At 39.7% G+C, this 18,238-nt stretch overlaps 1 protein-coding gene across 1 annotated transcript; it reads right to left on the bottom strand.

The window, feature by feature from the left end:
- Positions 1–343: 343 nt before the first annotated feature.
- c9orf72 (C9orf72-SMCR8 complex subunit) lies at positions 344–15,070 on the bottom strand. Its single transcript, XM_044166894.1, has 10 exons — positions 14,861–15,070; positions 13,319–13,799; positions 11,488–11,583; positions 10,894–10,958; positions 10,128–10,200; positions 9,153–9,269; positions 7,888–8,123; positions 7,667–7,724; positions 6,606–6,715; positions 344–1,687 (listed from the first exon to the last, which is right to left on the bottom strand). Exons 2-10 carry the CDS (start codon positions 13,763–13,765, stop codon positions 1,501–1,503), a joined length of 1,389 nt encoding a protein of 462 aa, XP_044022829.1. The 5' UTR covers positions 13,766–13,799; positions 14,861–15,070; the 3' UTR covers positions 344–1,500.
- Positions 15,071–18,238: the final 3,168 nt, after the last annotated feature.

Below are 18,238 nucleotides of genomic sequence, written 5' to 3'. Positions count from 1 at the left end.
TCCTAAGGTCTTTGGCGATCCCCTGACTTTTCCTCCCGCGCCACCATGAGGATGACATTTGTGGTTTTGAATGAATGTCTCAACAACTATTGGATGGTTGGGTTATCAAGAAATCTGGTACAGACATTCAGCCTTAGCTTTACTTTGTTTAGTGCTAGTAAGCAAATGTTAGCATGCTAACATGCTAAACTAAGATGGTGAACATGCTAAACATCGGCATCATTTAACTCAAAGCACTCCTGTATCAGCCTGACAGCTGCTAGGATGGCCGTAGACTCAAAGTCTTGTCATCAGTTCTAAAACACATAAACATTTGTGTAAATTGAAACCACTGTAAAGGATGTTACATTGACTTGATCAGTCTTTATTATTCATTACTCCATTTGCACGAGTAGACAAAAGTTCACTGTTAAAAAAAACATCAAGTAAAATGGAAGGAAGCAAAGTGGTTAAATGTAGACCACTGTCTGTCATTTGTTGCATTTCTAATAAACATGGTTTGACTGTCTCTGCATTCAAAATTACACGTAAATGCAGGGAAAATGGAGAATGGCACATTATCAACTCAACATATAACAAAGTCAAAACAAGTAGCATGATTGGAAGCAATACCCAAAGCAAATAAACTAGACTGCATGACCACAGAGGGATGCATGTTGGCAGTAAAGATGGACAATCCTAACAGCAAATAGCTGGGTTGTTGCTATGGGAGTTAAAAAAAAAAAAATATCAGTGCCAATCCATTTTACACACAACTGGGTGAATGCATTTAATGATAACTCTACACTCTAAACACTGTCCGCCCCCACCCCGCCCCTGTCAGGAAGTATTGTGATAAGATTTGATTTACAGTGCTTTTGTCTTTTTCTTTAATGAAATCCCTGTGCTTCATGATTACTCACAACCTTCTTGTCATGTCGCTTGATCTGCACCATTCACATTCAGCACTCAGGTTTAGTAATTTAATTTAATTTTTTTTTTTTTTTTTAAAAGGGAATCCACAAGCTCAAAAGGTTCAAAGGCCAGCTGAGGTTGTTGTCTAACAACCGGCAGTCAAGAAACTAATAACAAGTCATATTTTAATAAATATAATTTCCAATTAAATTGCAAATGTCCTGGTGGGCACCTCAGCCAATTTTAACACCAGAAATTAATACAGACCCTCTTATTAACAGAAGGCATTGAATACATGAATAATTCATCCTGCAGAGAATAATTTAAGTCTTCTAAAAACATTAAACTCACATTATGCTTACAGTTGATCAAGGCAATATATCAAAATCTTAATTCTAATGGCTCATAACAGCAGTAACAATCAGTCTTTGAAATCATGCCTTGTATTGATCATTTCAGCAAAGCAGAAACAAATATTCACGCTAATGGCAGTCTTGCCTCAAGAGTACATGTGCACGCATTCATGTAACAGTAAAAACCAAAAACAATACAACAACATTTTTTCCATTAACCGTCCAATACATAAAGTGCAGGTGAAGACTGGAGTCAAAAGCTCATGAGTACGTCTCGTTCCTGCATGCTGGTGAAGAATGGCTTCCCAAACACGAATGAGTGCAGCCCTGCCCTCAGCTTCTCTGCGAAGGCCATTACAATGTTCAGGTCTCCTTCCACTGTCAGATCCAGGTCCGTCTTTAAGTTGCGCAAGGATCGAAACGGCTTCTTCCCTTTTTGCCTGTGAAGGGAGGAGGAAAGACATTGTAGTGTAACTGTTAACAGCCTACAATACTCTGAGCCAGAGGATTTGCATTAGCATCTAGTTGGGTTGCAGCTGTGCACAGGAATGCCATGTCACGATGAATTATGTATGCTGCTGCGCGATGGCAACTGAGCATAAACAATCTTGTCAAGGCACCTGTAAAATAGCATGCCCTTAGACCTCAGGCTGTTAGCAACACCATAAACAAGACCGCTTTTATGCTTTCGCACGAGCACACAAATAATGGTTCTGCTTGTGTAGCGACTGTTGTCTTTGGAGTGAGATATATTCAGGCGTTTACTATGTATGGGAACAAATGGAAGTCAAAATAATATCTCTGTGAACATTTTAAGCATTTCAGACATAGGAAGGAAAATAAAATCAGCGTAATCAAAGAAATGTTTTACAATGTTTGTAACATTTGGTAACATTTCCTTTAATATTTAGTCACCAAAAAAAAAGTCAACTGAATATCTGTATTATAAGTTATATTAATAAATTACTGCATATTGCAATTTTAGGAAATTACTTTTTTTTAAAGCATTGTGTATTTTCTTTTTGTGATCTACAATTCAACATATCAAGTTGCCATAGTGCCCAGTAGAATTTTGATCACTTGTGCACGATACCTGTCGTTTTCTTCACTGTGTGCCCTCCCATAATACTGATGCCCTTTATGCGTCATATCTGTGTTGGTTCTAGGGTAAAACACCTATCTTGTACTGTTTCCTGAATTTTTTAATATGTATAACCATAGTATACTTTAAACTCTGCATCTACTCTTGGGATTAACCACGTTTAAGGGTAAATCTTTCCTAAGATCAGAGCTCCACAACCACTTCCCCTGGAGACCTGGAGGTTTTAAATGTAATAGTTCTTTACACATCCAGTAGACACAGAGTTAACATTAGCATTCATTTAGAGTCGTGTTTCGGGCCTCCTGATGAATGCAAGCCATATATTCACTCTCCTTTTAGCTCTGTTTTGGTCTCCACCAACTCCTGAGGGAAATATCTGGCTCTTTAGCTGCTAAGCGCTCCACTTTGTTCACCAGCTCGTCGCCAACTTGGTATGTCTGCTGTTTGGTGCTGAGCAGGAAGTGTACAGTGGGTTTATCTGAGTTTTTTCACTGAAAACAGCTGCCTGTTGCAGCTGGAAACGATGCTGATGAGAGCGGTGAGAGCGAATCAAAAACAGTGAAGTCGCGGGCCGTAAAACCAAAATAACAAGCTGAAAAGACGCTAAAACACTGAGGGGAACCGCAGAGTCGGGTGATAATTTTATATCGGTTTGTCACTACAAGTGACACCTTACACATTATACAGTCAATTGATCCATTGTTAAAATAAAACTATTCATTAGTGCAGCTTTACAATAATTACATTTTTGATCTGGTGACACAAAACAAATGTGCAGTTTTGAAAGACAAAGACACAAAAACTGTTTTTCTTGTGTGAGTATAATATTTGGTGTATTAGCATTTTGTGTGCATGCAGGCTTATTTGCATTTACTGATGCAACAATGTAAGAACTTTCAGCAAGCCCAGTGTCTCATGTGATGCTGTGCCATCTAGTTTGTACTGTGCACTGTATACTTTGAGTGTAAATGATCTCAAAAAGTCTTCACAATTTCAAAATAGATCACTGGCTATGTAATGTTTCGCATAGCCAGGCTACAGAGACATTGATGATGATGATGATTTATATTTATAGTTTGTGAATTTAATGTTTTTCTACAATTAAAATGTAGAATAAGAGGCCCGAAATTCATCAACAAATACTTGTGCACAATAGAGAAGCATTTGCATAAGTCCTCAAATGTCTTTTGGAAACAAGAGAAAAGCCAAATCAAACAAACATGGAGTGGCTGCTGTCCTGAAAGGAGCAGCAAGGTCAGTCCACTGTTGGGGAGCACAGAAGGAGACGAGTCAAGCCCAGATGGAGCGATGACCAGGTCGGCACAGGGAGGGTGGCATGAAAACAAATTCGGTGAAAGCTTAAGACACGGTTGGCTGCAGTGTCTCAGATGAATTGTTGGGACTTAAGGAGGTGCTTCAGGAGCCGAGCCAAAAGGTGGTTACTCTAACCCCGATGGGACTAGAGCGTGACTAGAGATACAATTATTTCTAGTTCTTTTACAAGGAACAGAAGAAGGTCCCCACAGAGCAGGGTAATTCCATGAATTTAGTGTAAAGCTACAGTACTGGTTTCTAACTTGTTTTATCATTTAGCGTCTGTTCCAGTAAGTGCCTAAACGAGAGACGCATGAATGCAAAGTCTGGTGTGAGGCCATCAAAAGCCACAAGGTGACCTTGCAGCCTGGCATACAGTCTCATTTCTGATCAGACAAATGAGTTCTTGTCAGTGATCAAATGATGATCATAAAAACATCATTTAGTGTTTTGATGATGGGGGAAAGCGTCATCTCTGGCGCCACTCCTTGGTCAGTACATTATTTACCAAACACTTGTCACTGTGTCGATGGGGAAGTTGTCATTCTGGCATGATGCTGAGGATTCATCACCCTGTGTAGCTCGACAACCAGCTGCCTCGTCCCAGTTTCTTCCCAACACCAATCACCATCATAAACCAGTCCTGTGAACCTGACTCACCAGGCTATATTTTGTTCATGTCACTAAAGGTTTCTTCTGGTATATACAAGCTAGAGCTGCAGCTAACAAATTATTTTCATTATTGATTAATCGGCTGATAATTTTTTTTAAATGATTTGTTTAAGCTATAAAAAGTGTCAGAAAATAGTTAAAACTGCCCATCATCAAGTTTACAGAGCCCAAGGCAACATCTTCAAATTGCTTGCTTTGCCTTACCAACAGTCCAAAACACAAAAGATATTACATTTACAATGATGCAAAACAAATAGCCAAAATGATCAAATGTTAAGCCTTTTTGCTTGATTAACGACTCATTATCAAAACTGTTGTAATGGTGCTTATAAGACTTATTGGCTGAAACTGATGCTTTCCATAACCTCCGTAGTACCGAGGGTGCTACACTTCTGGTTTGTTTTATATGCACAAGGGCCCTTAACTGCTAAAGGTCTGCAATGGCGCACGTCTTCAGCGTCCTCAGAGCCTTTTTCCTGTGTAACTATCAAATGGCAAATCCTTTTCGGCTAAACTGAAGGACAGACTTTTTGTGCTCTTCACCACATACATTATGAGGGCTGTGCCTTTTGAAGGGCAAATATGAAAGAGGGGAATATTAAAATCATTCAAATGGCTTCACTTCTTCCACCAGACAGGAAAGTGCTAACCCCTGATTGTGTGTGATGTTTAGCGATCAGACAAAGCATGTTGTAAGATCTGTGTGTGAGAACATGGCTGTTATTTCGGCGAAACAGAGGGAGAGATGCATCGTGAAAATAGACTGCCTGTTGCTGTTACTAAAAAAAAAAAAATATGTCATCTCTACATCTTTCCAGTCTCATAGAGGGAACAGATAGTTGTTGCCAGCTCAGCACTACTGTTGGCTGGACATATGCTCTCGCTCTCACACACACACACACACACACACACACACACACACACACACACACACACACACACACACACACACACACACACACACACACACACACACACACACACACAAAAATAAAATAAAAGTGTTGCATCCGTTATGTCCTGGGAAGTTTTATACACCTATGTACTTTGTGTATTAAAGTGGTTGTAAATGATTTAAGATGGTGTAGTCCCTCATTCGTCCAGGAGTGTTCTATCGTAGAAAAGGTTTCAGTCGTAGTCATCTGGACACTGTTTTCAGAATCAAGACGTTTCGGCTCCCATCCGGAAGTCATTCTCAATTGTGAAAAAATTGGACGGGAACTGGAAATTTAAGCTACTCTGAGTTACATAAGCCCTTATGGGCTTAAATTTCCACGTCCAACGTCTTGATTCTGAAAACAGTGTCCAGATGACTACGACTGAAACCTTTTCTACGTTGTAAATGATTCCACTCCTATCAGGGCAGGTTAGCTAATTATTGGCATTTAACTTCACCCTGTAAGGCTGTATCATCAGAGTCCTTCAAAACACTCAGCAGCTGAAGTCTCTCAGTTACTGCGTTTGTGCATCAGTAAAGCCAACTGCAGTATTGTTTGTGATGCATCACAGTCGGCTTGTTCAGAACAGGGTGAAGGATGACTCACTTGATCATATGAGGGTTTTTTTTTTTTTGTACCGTGTTCTTTGCACTTCTTCTTCTGCAAAAAGTAGCCTGCATGGTCCCCTGACCATATATTCTGCTCTGTGTTTCTTGACATACTGCTCTTCATCTTGATTTAAGTACCCCCGTTTCCAAAACATTGTTTTGGTTCAGAACTCTGAGGGTGTGTGCTCACCCTGTGTGTTCCCCACCCGCAGCCCCACTGTCCATCTACCTGGTGGTGTTTGAGATTCGTTTCAGCTGGGTCACCCAGGGCTAACAGATGTTCCTCAAATCGGAGTTAATGTTGTCAGATCCCTATCTTTCCGTATTTGGTCATTTTGTCCCTCTGAGCTTGCTGTACCTTCACCCTTGCACAACAAAACCCAGGGGATAACATTACCAGATGCAGACTTGACATGACTATTTTGACTCCAAACTTCAGACTGTGTGTTACATCAAGACACAGACTAAAAAGCTTAAGGGTATTTCTGGCTGTGTGTCCTGTGTGTGTGTCCTGTGTGTGTGTGGGGGGGGTCAGTGGCTGCAGTGCCAAGTCCAAGCAAAAATAAAAAAAAAAAAAATGGTAGAAAGCTAGTGAATTATCAGATCTGGTGTGATTTTTCCTTTTGTTTTTCTGTGGAGCAGGATGTGTGAGTGTAGTGGTCTACTGCCACACAATAATCCGTTTTGTTCTTTGAATTTAAGTCTTCTTAGTGACAGCTCTTACGTCTCGTCCTCGATGTACTTGAGCAGCGTGAGGGCCTTCCTGTGGAGCAGCAGCAGGAACTGGGCCAGATAGGTGCTCCGCAGGGACAGGCCTGGCTTCAGCATGAACACCTGGGTACGACACAGGATGTCAATTAGTAGTCCAGTCTACGGCTCTGCTGGAAAAGGTTGGAATAATACACTGCTCCTCCTTTGTGCTGACCTTGAGAAAGAAACATATTGCATTTGTCATGTGAAAAACTTTGCAACCCCAACTCTGGGAGCACCTTTGAGGGAACGGATGTTGGGTTGTGATCCTTGAGACCCTAAATTCTACTGTTTTGTATCAATGGGATCTTGAGACTATATCAGCGAGGTGGGAGCACATCACTCAAGTATTTGCTGCAGCCAGATACAAGGCCTGGTCTGTGTTCAATAGCACTCTACCTCAAACTAAATATAAGAAATGCATCCGCCACTTTCAACTTCACAATTTTATACACTGCAGTAAAGAACAAGGTTAGTCGATGACAACAACAACAAATACCAATTTCACTTCCACTTTTCTGTTCTATACTTTGCAGTGCTGAACCCCCGTAATAAGTATCAGCTGGTCGAATCCTCACTCAGAGCTGACAAACTGAACATCATTTGAAAGCAGTTAAGCACTTAAGTATTTTATACACAGTTCTGCAACAGAGGGTATAGTATTTGGCTCAAGGTATCAGTTAAGACTTGCTATATTCTTGTTCGTTTGTTTTGGATGATGAAGTATACATTTATGGATGGTCCATAACGTAAGCAGACTGCCGTTTCATAGAGTAGTGGGTACGGTCCTTTCTCCCTTTATGGTTATAGGAGTAGCTTTTCTTTCATTTATTTATTAATATTTCAATGATGACAATGAGAATCATAAGAATGGTTGTGTGTTTTTTTATTATGTTCCTGTTATGTTACTATTTCTGTCAATATGTTGCAGGGTTTACTTTTTCTTATTTCTTCTGACTTGCTCAGGAGTGCTTTTTTTGGTTTTCACTGAAACAATAAAGAATAACATGGCAAGAAGTATTGTTATATTCTTACCTCATCTATAAATGACTTCACCAAAGTGTCTTTATGCATGACGTCTTGAAATATATTCCTAAGGAAAAAGGCATTGTGGTTATGATATTAACATTTTTTAATTTGAGAGGATTTTTTTTTTTTTAAAACATAGCGCAAATAAAATAATGTATTAAAAATGAAGAACTATAACTTTCATGCAACTCACAAATACAACAGATACACTGTGTTGCGAGGCTTACAGGTCAGGTGTGAAGGTTTCATCAGTGTGAAAGACTGTGTCAGGGGGTATGTCCTCCTCGCTGTCTGTCTTCCAGAGCGCACTTAGCTCAGACCGCATGTAGCGCCGCTGGTTGTACGTGTGCTCGTGGCACGGTGGCATCTGCTTGACTGTGTTGATGTCGACGTCGATGTGCGTGGTCGGGTAAGGTGAGTAGAGCACCTGGCGGAAGGGCAGGACGAAGCTGCCTGTGGAGTCCTGGGAATGGGGGGAAATGAAAAAAAAAAAAAAAGGGGGGGGGGTAAGCCTACATTGACAACTTGTCAACCCTCAGGTAGTCTTACAACCAGGTCTGATTGTTTTTTTCATGTGATGTGTAAGAGCATGCTCTTATTATTCTGCTTAGAGCGTAGGAAAGCGTTCCCTCCACCACATTCTGTCCCAATTTAAAAAGCCGTCAGCACAGCGCTCACAATGTTTCTATAAGGAGAAACAACAACATTAGGAAGCTCCTTGCGTGGAAAAAGAAAAAATGATTTATCAGAACTTCTGCCCTGCATATATAAACAAAACCCAATACATAAACCAAGAATGAACGTAAATTATTTCACTTTTTGCAAGCAAGAAGCTTCCAATTTCCTTTTTTTGTTGTTTCTCACTGGGCCAGTTCCTTTTGTTCCCCACTGCATTTCATGTGGAAATCTATAAGATCCTGCAGGAGCTCCACAACACAGCCGATGTGTACCACACAGACTCTTTATGATTGAACTAACAAGCACTACCAAGTTTTCTGCTGCTGTTCTCATTCTGCTCTTGCTGACAAAAAGAGCCATGTGCATATGTAGCGTTACCCTTACCTCGCAAAACAGCAGTAAACAATATGGCAGCTTCTCTAATAGCTTAAACTTTGCTGACATTCACAAATTTCTCAGTTCTTCACTTGACCCCAAGTAACTAATGTAGAAAACTGAGTAGAATACACTAACAACAAAGCTAAACATCTGGAACGCATTAAGTTATGTCAATATCTTAATTTGCACATTACAGTCGGATGATTAAAAAAAAAAAAAAACCCTATGAAGACAACACAAAAAGCTGCATGTATTAAAACAGATCTGAAGAAGTGTAGTAATAAAAATATCTTATTGCAACAATTTCAGGTCAGAGAAAGAAATCAGGTCAGAACAACAGACCGGGCAACATCAAACAAGCGGGAAAAACAGAACAATAACGCAGCTCTAATTCGAATCACATTGTAGTGTTTAATGAGAGGGAACTGGTGGCTACCTTGAGCAGGCCCTGAACGAACAGGCCTGTGTCATATTTGAAGGAAGAGTCAGCCCTGCAGAGGCGAGAGCACTTCCTCTCAGCCGGGGTGAGGAAGAGGCAGAGAGTCCGCACAATCTGCGAAAAAAACAGTCATGATTTCAACACTTGGACAGTTAACCGGAGGAGCCTTCAGAAAATATCTGGTTTGGATTATTTACACTATACACACACACTATTAAATAGCTTTCAGGTGAAGGAAAACGAGTACGGGCATATTTTGGTACAAAATTGCTAAAACGTGACATAATTGCAACTATTTACCATTATAAAACGGGGGTGCAAATCTATGCTACCATGCTGTCTTGGGTTTCCCTTTTAAAAACATTACCTTGATTTTGCTGGTTGTTCAATTAAAAAAGTGCTGGATTCCTGCACTCTGTCAGCACAAAATCTATTTAAGAAGCTACATTTCAGCACAAATTGTACTGAAGAAGCCACATTTTGGTTATAGACCTTAATCTGGTATTAGGCTTGAGGCTAGTTGTTAGATACAAATAAAACTCTTGATTTAATTGGTGCTCAGTTCAGGCCCAAAGCCAATTAAACTCCAAATTAAGGCTGTGTACCCCTTTTGATATTCACCAGGCAAAATGTTTCTGCTGTAAATCTCTTAAACAAACGTATGGTGTGCAATATTAGTTTTCCTTCTCGGTTAGCGTGTCCAACTGTTCTTCTTTTAATTCCGATATCTGTCCATTTAGAGTTTTACTTTCTCTTATAACTTCCATGTTTTTGGAAACAGTTGCAGCAGTAACTGTGCTGCCAAGCCCAGACAGACATTCAAAATACTGACACAAGCAGTAACAGAGACTGAAAAAGTGCATGAGGGGCTCATTAAACTCAAAACAACAGCACAAACACTTCAAAACATTTCAAATTATGTAGATGCATTACAAATTTGTCTGCATGCAGCTACTAATCCAGTACATTTACCTTATTTACTTTCTCTGGGTTGCTTCCAACCACTATTGAACAGCCGCAAGTCTGCAGATGAGAGCTGATGGCCCTGAACCAAAGAGACAGAGACATGCAAATTAGAGCCAATTAGCTTCATTAACATTGCTCTAATTATTAATGACAGCTTTTAGGAATAATGATTGAGACAGAGGAACTGGGTCTGAAAAACATTCATGAGGCTTTACATAGAGGAGGAATTAAGATAGTAACTGGCTCTGGGACAGTGGAAATGTACATCTGACTAGTAATCCTTAAATTTACCTTTTTACGCATGTAGTTTGGTTCATATTCTGGCCTTTTGAATATATTCTTAGAAATTAAATAGTCCATTTCACATCTAAAGTCATCATCTGATTGGTTGCAAAAAATAACTATTTTGCCTGATCACTTTAAAACTTCATCTTGCATTACCTCAAATAAACAACCAGTCTGTCAGTCTCTTCTTATTAAAACTCTCCATCAGCTATAAATATCCTTTAGATTCAAGTAATTAAATTCCAGTTTACAGATGCTTTATCATCTCCACAGGACGCTGAACTAATCTCAACTCTGAGCAAATGGGAGCTTCATTGCCGGAATGGACTTTCCGGACACTCAACACTAACAGCGATTTAGCTTTCGTCCTTTCTCTGGAGGAAACTTCGGCTAAGTGGAGAGCCATTATTCATCATTGGAAGGTTGATGGGTGTTAAATGGGCATTGTTCATCATCTGTCTCCATTTGCCTGTGCCGGAGTGCTTACTTGTGGAGGAAATCCTCGTGGCAGCTGTCCCCGATGTCATCATCATTTAGCACGGTGTCTTTTATCTACTCAGCAGGAGTGAAACAAATGAGTCATTTTTAAAATTGGTCTCAACAAAGACAAAAGTGCTGACGGGCACATTTGCAGGCACCGCGATGAAAATAAGATGCAAAAAGCCATCGTGTAACAGTGTAGGAAACAGTAAGATTCTAGGCAGCTTCTTTGTGTTGCATTTGCCTATTAGAAGGGAACAAATGTGAGCTGAATCACACTGGGTGGTAATCGAGGCAGAGGACGTGGATCATTTAAACCTCTTGGAAACGGGCTGTTTTAGTAAAAATAATGAAACTGAAATTTAACAAAGTTGGAGTCATATGTGATTGTAGTCAATAAAGATATGCACTTCTTTTCAGTCAACCACTGACACCATGATGTTTAGATGATAAACAGACTTTGCCACCGATAAGAAAGTTAATCATAAATCTACAGTGTTTTCCTGTTGATTAATTAATCATTATGGTTTCTAGTTCTGTTGTTGGTCATTGTCCAGTTTTGAAGTATGAGAGGATGAGGTAGTGTGTGTGTGCTGCTCACATCTATATCTTCTGGCACACTGTATGTCTTCATAGAGGCCAACAGCTCCATGATGGGGACAATCTCCAAGCTCAGCACTGAGATGATGTTGAAGCCCTAAAGTTGAAGGAAAGTGGAAAACGATTAACTCAAGCACTGCAAAAATACCAAAGCCAGTCGACCGACGGCATTCATTTTTGGGCCAGCAGCTAAGATTTCTGGCTTTCAAATGGCATGTTCTGCATTTTAATGCATTTTACTCAATTCACAATAAAGGGCGGTGTTGGCACAGCGAGACAAGCTGTGAAAGCTGAAAGCCTCATTCTCAAACTGAAAATAAATAAATAAATAAAACAACTCAAAAGGTTACTGTTACTACTGAACTTTGCATGGCGATGTACAGGGGATGGACTCAATAAAACCCATTAGAGCTAGACTGATAAATTGGCTGGGTCGATATACGTAGTTTGTCCTCCAGAGAGCACCGACAAGTTTGTTTTTCAACTGTAAAATGTCCCACCCAGTACATATATTGGTCACAGTTTGTTAAAAAAAAATAAAAAAAAATTAAGGGCTCCATGTCAAAAATGCTTGTTTATGTTGTTATGTGTATATGTAAAAAAAATTAATTAATTAATTAACTGAAGAAATAAAGAAATAAGGCATTTCGATATCAGTATTATTGGACTATAAAACACATCATGAAAAAGAACTTACACTTAGAGGTAAATTAGCAACAATTACAAACACTCCTAAAAATGTTTGAAGGGACAGTTCGGGCCGGGTATGGTTTGAAACGTTTCAATACTAGTGCCGACACCGTTAAGTGAGTTTCGTACCAGTACCAAAACAATCCTTTTCTCAATACCTCACTTCAAGAAATATGAACTTGTTTTCCCACAGCACCCCTTTTCATTTAATAATACAAGTCAAACTTCTTAAATGTTAAAACAAGCAGCTGTACAAGACATTTGCCTAAATAAAACAATCTAAAATCTAGGCAAAATAATGATTCACATCAGGAAATATCTGATCAAGGAATAAGCAAACAGAGATTATTATTCTGACCAGACATTCAATGCCAACTTTCGGTACTTGACAGTTTGACACTTAGCGGTAAAGATACATACAGATACATCTTGGTCTGTGCCAAAGAAGTACTGAGGACCAATACCAGCCCTAAGGCCAGTAAGCAGTATTTGTCAGCTATCAGAGGCCTTGCAAGCCGGACTCTGATAGATACGCTTTCAAAGCAACACAATACGACTAACAGAGCACCAAAAATGTCAAACTGTGGGTGCACCAGGCAAAATTAAAAAAACCTACTAAAATATTTACTGCCAGGGGAAAGAGCCTGACAAGAGAAACACCGTTCAAAAGATAAAACTGACAAACACGTCATGAACATATGCAGAACACAGCAGATTAATAGATAGGCCTCCTACTGGTTGACATTCAACCTAACAGACCCACTTTTACGGCAGTGTCTGCAATGATGATGTATTATGAAGCCGTTTTTCATGAAGTGTTGTGTGTCACGTTATTTTGTCTACCCCTTTTATTACCTGCTCACTAGCTTTCCTCTGTAGGAACTCTCAGACCTAATTAGCTAAATTACTCCTCGGAGTTGGGAGACTGCAACTTTATTATTCTGCCAATGTTGTTGCATTCCCAAATGGGTAAAACAGAGGTGATGTATTACTTAATACCCCTTTAAAATCAGCAACTAAGGCTAGGGTTTTAAGGTACGTTTTATGAGTATAAAGGGTAATTATTTGCCTACTCTTGTGTGAATACTAAGTGTATGTCCAAGAGAGAGAAATCAACAGGGTCAGCAGGAAGAGCAGGGTACCTTCTGCATCCAAATGCGCCCCTTGCGGATAACATGCTTTAGCCTCTCCACACAGATGGTGTGCAGAGGCAGGTAGAAGGCCAGCTCTGTCTGAGGCAGGATAATGGACAAGGCACAAGTGTTCTTGTCCCCCTTCAGCTCGCCATCGAAGATGAGAGACACAATGATGACGCCCTTTTCTGCCAGAACAAAGAACTTCACATCCACAGCGCCACACTCAGCACTACGCAGAATCTCCCCGTTGAGTGTATGATTGGCCAAAAATGTGACCTCTCCATCGCTGAGGAACATCACTTGGTCACCCTTTGGTGTCCAGATGTGGCGCACCCGTGGACCCAGGATGTTGTCCCAGTAGGCAAAGGTGGCAGCCAGCAGCGGGCATTCTCCCTCTACTGCTACCTCAGACTTTGCCACAGCAGGTGACTGGGGTGGACAGCCAGAAGACATCGGAGAGGCTTGGAAACGTCACTGTCTAATAAACCTACATCATAAACACAGAAAACATCAGCTGTGTTAATAGTACTAGTAAAGTGCAACATTGTAAAAATAGTTTAATGTCAAATCTTGGTAAAAAAAAAAAAAAAAAAAGTAGAATGTACTTCAATTCCAAAGTTCTCTAAAGCAACCTATCTGATTTGCCATTTGTTATTGCCTAATGATAATAAATAGCCTACTCATTTTAAGCTCACGTAAAAGAAATCTAATAAATCTAAGGCTTTAAGTGGAAATGAAAGTGATTTGCTTGGGATGCTGTTTAAGTCAGCTGATATATCTTAGACCCACCCAAAATCAACTTCTCTTTCTCCCACAATGTCGTGTTTGACAAACGTGAAAAATCTGAATGTTTTCTGCAAGGACAAACTCCTTTCAAAAGTAACAGCAATTTCATGCTTAACTGATTTTGCAAAATATACTTCTGTGAAAAGCTTACGCAAAAGCCCATGGCAGTCTTCATGGTCTCCTGTGGAATTCGGCATTCATACTTAATATACTTACACTTTATTTCAGTAAAACGTCTCTTTTTTTATTTTTTACTTTCCGCGCCGCTCACTATAACTCGAGAACAGGTGTTTTGCTTAGAAACTGATGAGGCGTTTCAGACATAGCGTGATGTAACATACTAAATAAAAAAATAAACTGATACTTGATTGATTGTAAGAATGACGAATTTACCAGCAACCCCTGTTAAATTAAGGTTTGTAGCTGTTGTGTTGCCAGGTAGCAGTGTATATCCGCAGCAAGCAATGCTGCTTTATATTGATAGCTTTTACAACCGAATTTGGTGTTACATATTTCACGTTACACAAAGAAGAACAGAGCGTAAACAGGTTTCCAACTCAGATTTACGTATTGTAAAATTAACAAACAATCTAGTGGAGTTGTTAACATGTATAATGTAACGGCAATAACATTATCGGTAAGGCGTTTATCAGTCAATACTGTAGTATGCTAACTCATGCTTTTGAAACCAGTCTAAGTCGCTAACTAGCGTTAGCCAAACTAACACTGACAAAGCATAACAATGACAGCACCGTGACTTACTTGTTCGGTCTTTTTGTTGCTTAATCCCCACACCACAGTGTCTCTAGAGGAAGAGTTTCAAATGTTGCTGAACATTCATCGTTGCATTTTTGCCATAGCATGTAACACTTTAATGACGATTAGCCAGCTGCACTTTTGTTGTCTTCAAGACACTTCCTACTACGTCAGCCCTACGTCAGCAACTGCTAGAGATGTACAGCGTCCTCTAGCGAACGAGGCATGGCCATGGAGTAGACAGTGAGTCAATGATGGGATTTTTATTCCAGGCAGAAAATTAGTTATTTAAAATAAATTTACATGGAGCCTGATCATACACATGGATGTATCTATGGGTAAAACACTTTGTGTTTGTTTTTTAATTTCATCTTCTTTGAGTCCAAATGGCAGCCCCACTTTAGTCCTGGAGACCTAATACTGCTTTCTTCTTTTCCCCCCTTCAATCATACCACTGTAAATTACGAGTCACGACATCTCCCAAGAGTATCTGGCTGCAGACCTCCACCAGGGGAGCCTAAACTGTGTCAATAATTTTCCTTGACGATATAGCTGATATTTTCCCATTACAGGAAACACCCTTAGCTCTCCTTTACCTTAAGAATGGGCTCATCCATTGCAGGAAAATGAGGAATTCCCCTCTTTCACACATCTATAGAAGAGAGCATGTGTGCAATACGAAGCAGTTATCCAGTGAACCCCTCCCATCTCAGAAATTGGGTTGAACTACTGTAGGATTGCAAATACCTTCACACTTATTCTAAGCGCTGTATATTCACCTACACACTGTACACACTTGAGCTTACACCTAATTCACAATGTTATTCTTAAGGCTCTCAGTAAGACACTAATGGTTGACGCTGTTGGCTCTAAATGGCAATCAGCAATTCAGAGACTGAATCCTGCAAACAGTCAACCCTAATTACGTAACAGGATTACACAGGGAGTTGGAAACGGTTGTGCCACCTTCTGAGACATTTCTGGTGGTGTCCTGTCATTTTAGGAACTATTCTTATTCGCTTTCTTGCCTGGCAAGCTCACGATGACGCCAAGTTTCTAGGAAGTCACTGCTCCTGGCCAAGAAATAGTCCGGCGCAAAAAAAACACAAATTGTCATTTTTATACTTCATTTTTTGCACAAATTAAATAAACAGATTCTGTTACCTTTGGGCACAGCCGGGCTAGCTGAATATTCTTCAACACATTCATATTCTTTCTGTCATGTCTTTGATCACGCCACGACTTTTGCTTTTGTAGAAAGTGTCTTCTCCACTTCCCGCCCTTCTCTCTGTGAATGAATTTCTACGAGCCACAGGAAGAACAAGGCGCTGAAAGTCCTTTAGTTTTCCGACAGAGCTCAGCAACAGCAAACTTGGACAGTGTGTGGATGGTCAGCCAGCAAGTCAGCTGAAAATAGTTGGCTCCTGCTGAAGTTTTCAAGGTCACTGCCCATCAACAGCCACTCCACAAATTGTGTACGTCCTGGCCGGCCTGCTGATGTGATTGCACTTGTATTGCAGCTTTGCTACTTAACAGAAGTGAGAGGCTGATTCCAACAAAGGCTTCCTCTTGGTGGATCGTCTATAAGCTGAAGGTGTTGTTAATACGTCTTCTGTTACCTCTGCCCTGATGAAGATCCTGCGAGGTCGAAAGCGGCCTTCATTTTTAACAATATTCATGCCCGTTTAAAAGGATCTTAATGTACCTCATCACCTTGCTTTACATAAAAGTGCCTCAAGATCTTTTCCCTTCCTTGTTACAATTCTTTTCATCTTCAAAACCACCTTAAAGTTCCTAGATCTCAGTTCATGAGAAATTGAGCGCTTGGCTTTTTGTATTTTTTTTCGAATTCTCACAAATGTCATTTTGAGAACACTTACCTCTGTTGTTTGGGTCAATGACAAGATTAGAATCATTTTTCATTTATTTGGGGTTAATCCTACCTTTTTACCACTTGTCAGCCACTTACGGTATGTTGGTATAACAATGTAACATGATGACAGGGTGGCAAAAATACATTAGATTAGATTTACCTTTTCAGGCACTTTGGCTGCAGCCCATCACAAAGATGCAATCAGACTCTCTAACTACCCACAGTCAGAACAGACACAACCAACAACCAACTTACTGGCAGTATCAGCACACTGTAAAGGGTTTTACTTTGTTCCTTGCAGGTTTTCTTGCACCAGGACCGATAAGGCTTGGACAATCGTGTGTGTCGCCCACAATATCTGTGTCTCTAAGTATCACTTTTGGTCTGTTACTACCCACCTGCTTCAGTAGGTGCTAACTTCAGTCTTATATTCACACAGTTGGATCTGCCTACACAATATCTTGCTAGGAAATGTAGGGACATATTTCTTAATGTTTGAGTTAGTCTTTCTCTGTAAACATTGTTGTATGTATATATCATATATCATTATGTAGTAGCTCATATAGTATCAGGCAGAGTTTTAAAGGAATAGTTCAACATTTTGGGAAACACGCTTAGAATTGCTTTCTTGCTCAAAGTTAAATGATAAAATTGAGGCTATGTATATATGTATATAAAAAACTGTATATATTGTTTCATTTCATTTTATTTATTTTAATATGAATTTAATTATCTGTTATGTTGTGTGTAGCATGAAGGGACTACAAACTTTCATTTCATTAAATAACCTTGTGTTGTAAAATGCTAAATAAATTACCTTGCACCTTGTAAGTAATTTAAGTAAACCAAGAAAGTGGCGCGCAACCCCTCGTGAAACCACAATTCTTTACGCGTTTTTACACTTCGGTTTTTGTGTAGATTAAACAAACAAGATATAACGAGTTAAATTAATAAAGCTTTTGAGGTGCTGGTAGGCAGACAAAATTTGAACCTAGGCTAGCTAGTTCCCCCCGTTTTCCGTCTTTATGCTGGGCTAAGCTAACGTCGCCATCCTGTAGTTACATATGGGGTCATGATCTTCTCATCTAACTCTGGGCAGGAAAGCGAATAAGTGTATTTCCCAAAATGCTGAACAATTCCCTTTACAAATCTGTGTTTTTGAAAACTGATGCTGATAATATTACTTGCATTAAAATTGCCCATTGCCAGTATTTTGATATTCACTGTCTTTAATTTGACTGTTTACATGTCATAAAATACAGTTTTATATAGTTGTAATCTCCTGGATTTACTCTTTGTCTGTAAAGATTGCATTATACTAACTGCTTCAACGTTTCAGTCACTCTGATTTTAATAGAAATGCACCTTTGTCAGTGTAGACTCTGTCCCCTCTGACAGTAAAAAGGCTTTATTTGAAATTTGTATGATCATACTTTCATCCTAGTTCATCATTCAACTTGGCGAGGAGACTTTTTATGCAGCATTACTGTTGTCTTCAGCTGTCATTTTAT

The sequence above is a fragment of the Siniperca chuatsi genome, linkage group LG15 (genome assembly GCF_020085105.1).
Source record: "Siniperca chuatsi isolate FFG_IHB_CAS linkage group LG15, ASM2008510v1, whole genome shotgun sequence".
Lineage (NCBI taxonomy): Eukaryota > Metazoa > Chordata > Actinopteri > Centrarchiformes > Sinipercidae > Siniperca > Siniperca chuatsi.
The sequence above is the reverse complement of the archived record's forward strand: the minus strand, read 5'-3'. Positions and strand labels throughout refer to the sequence as shown.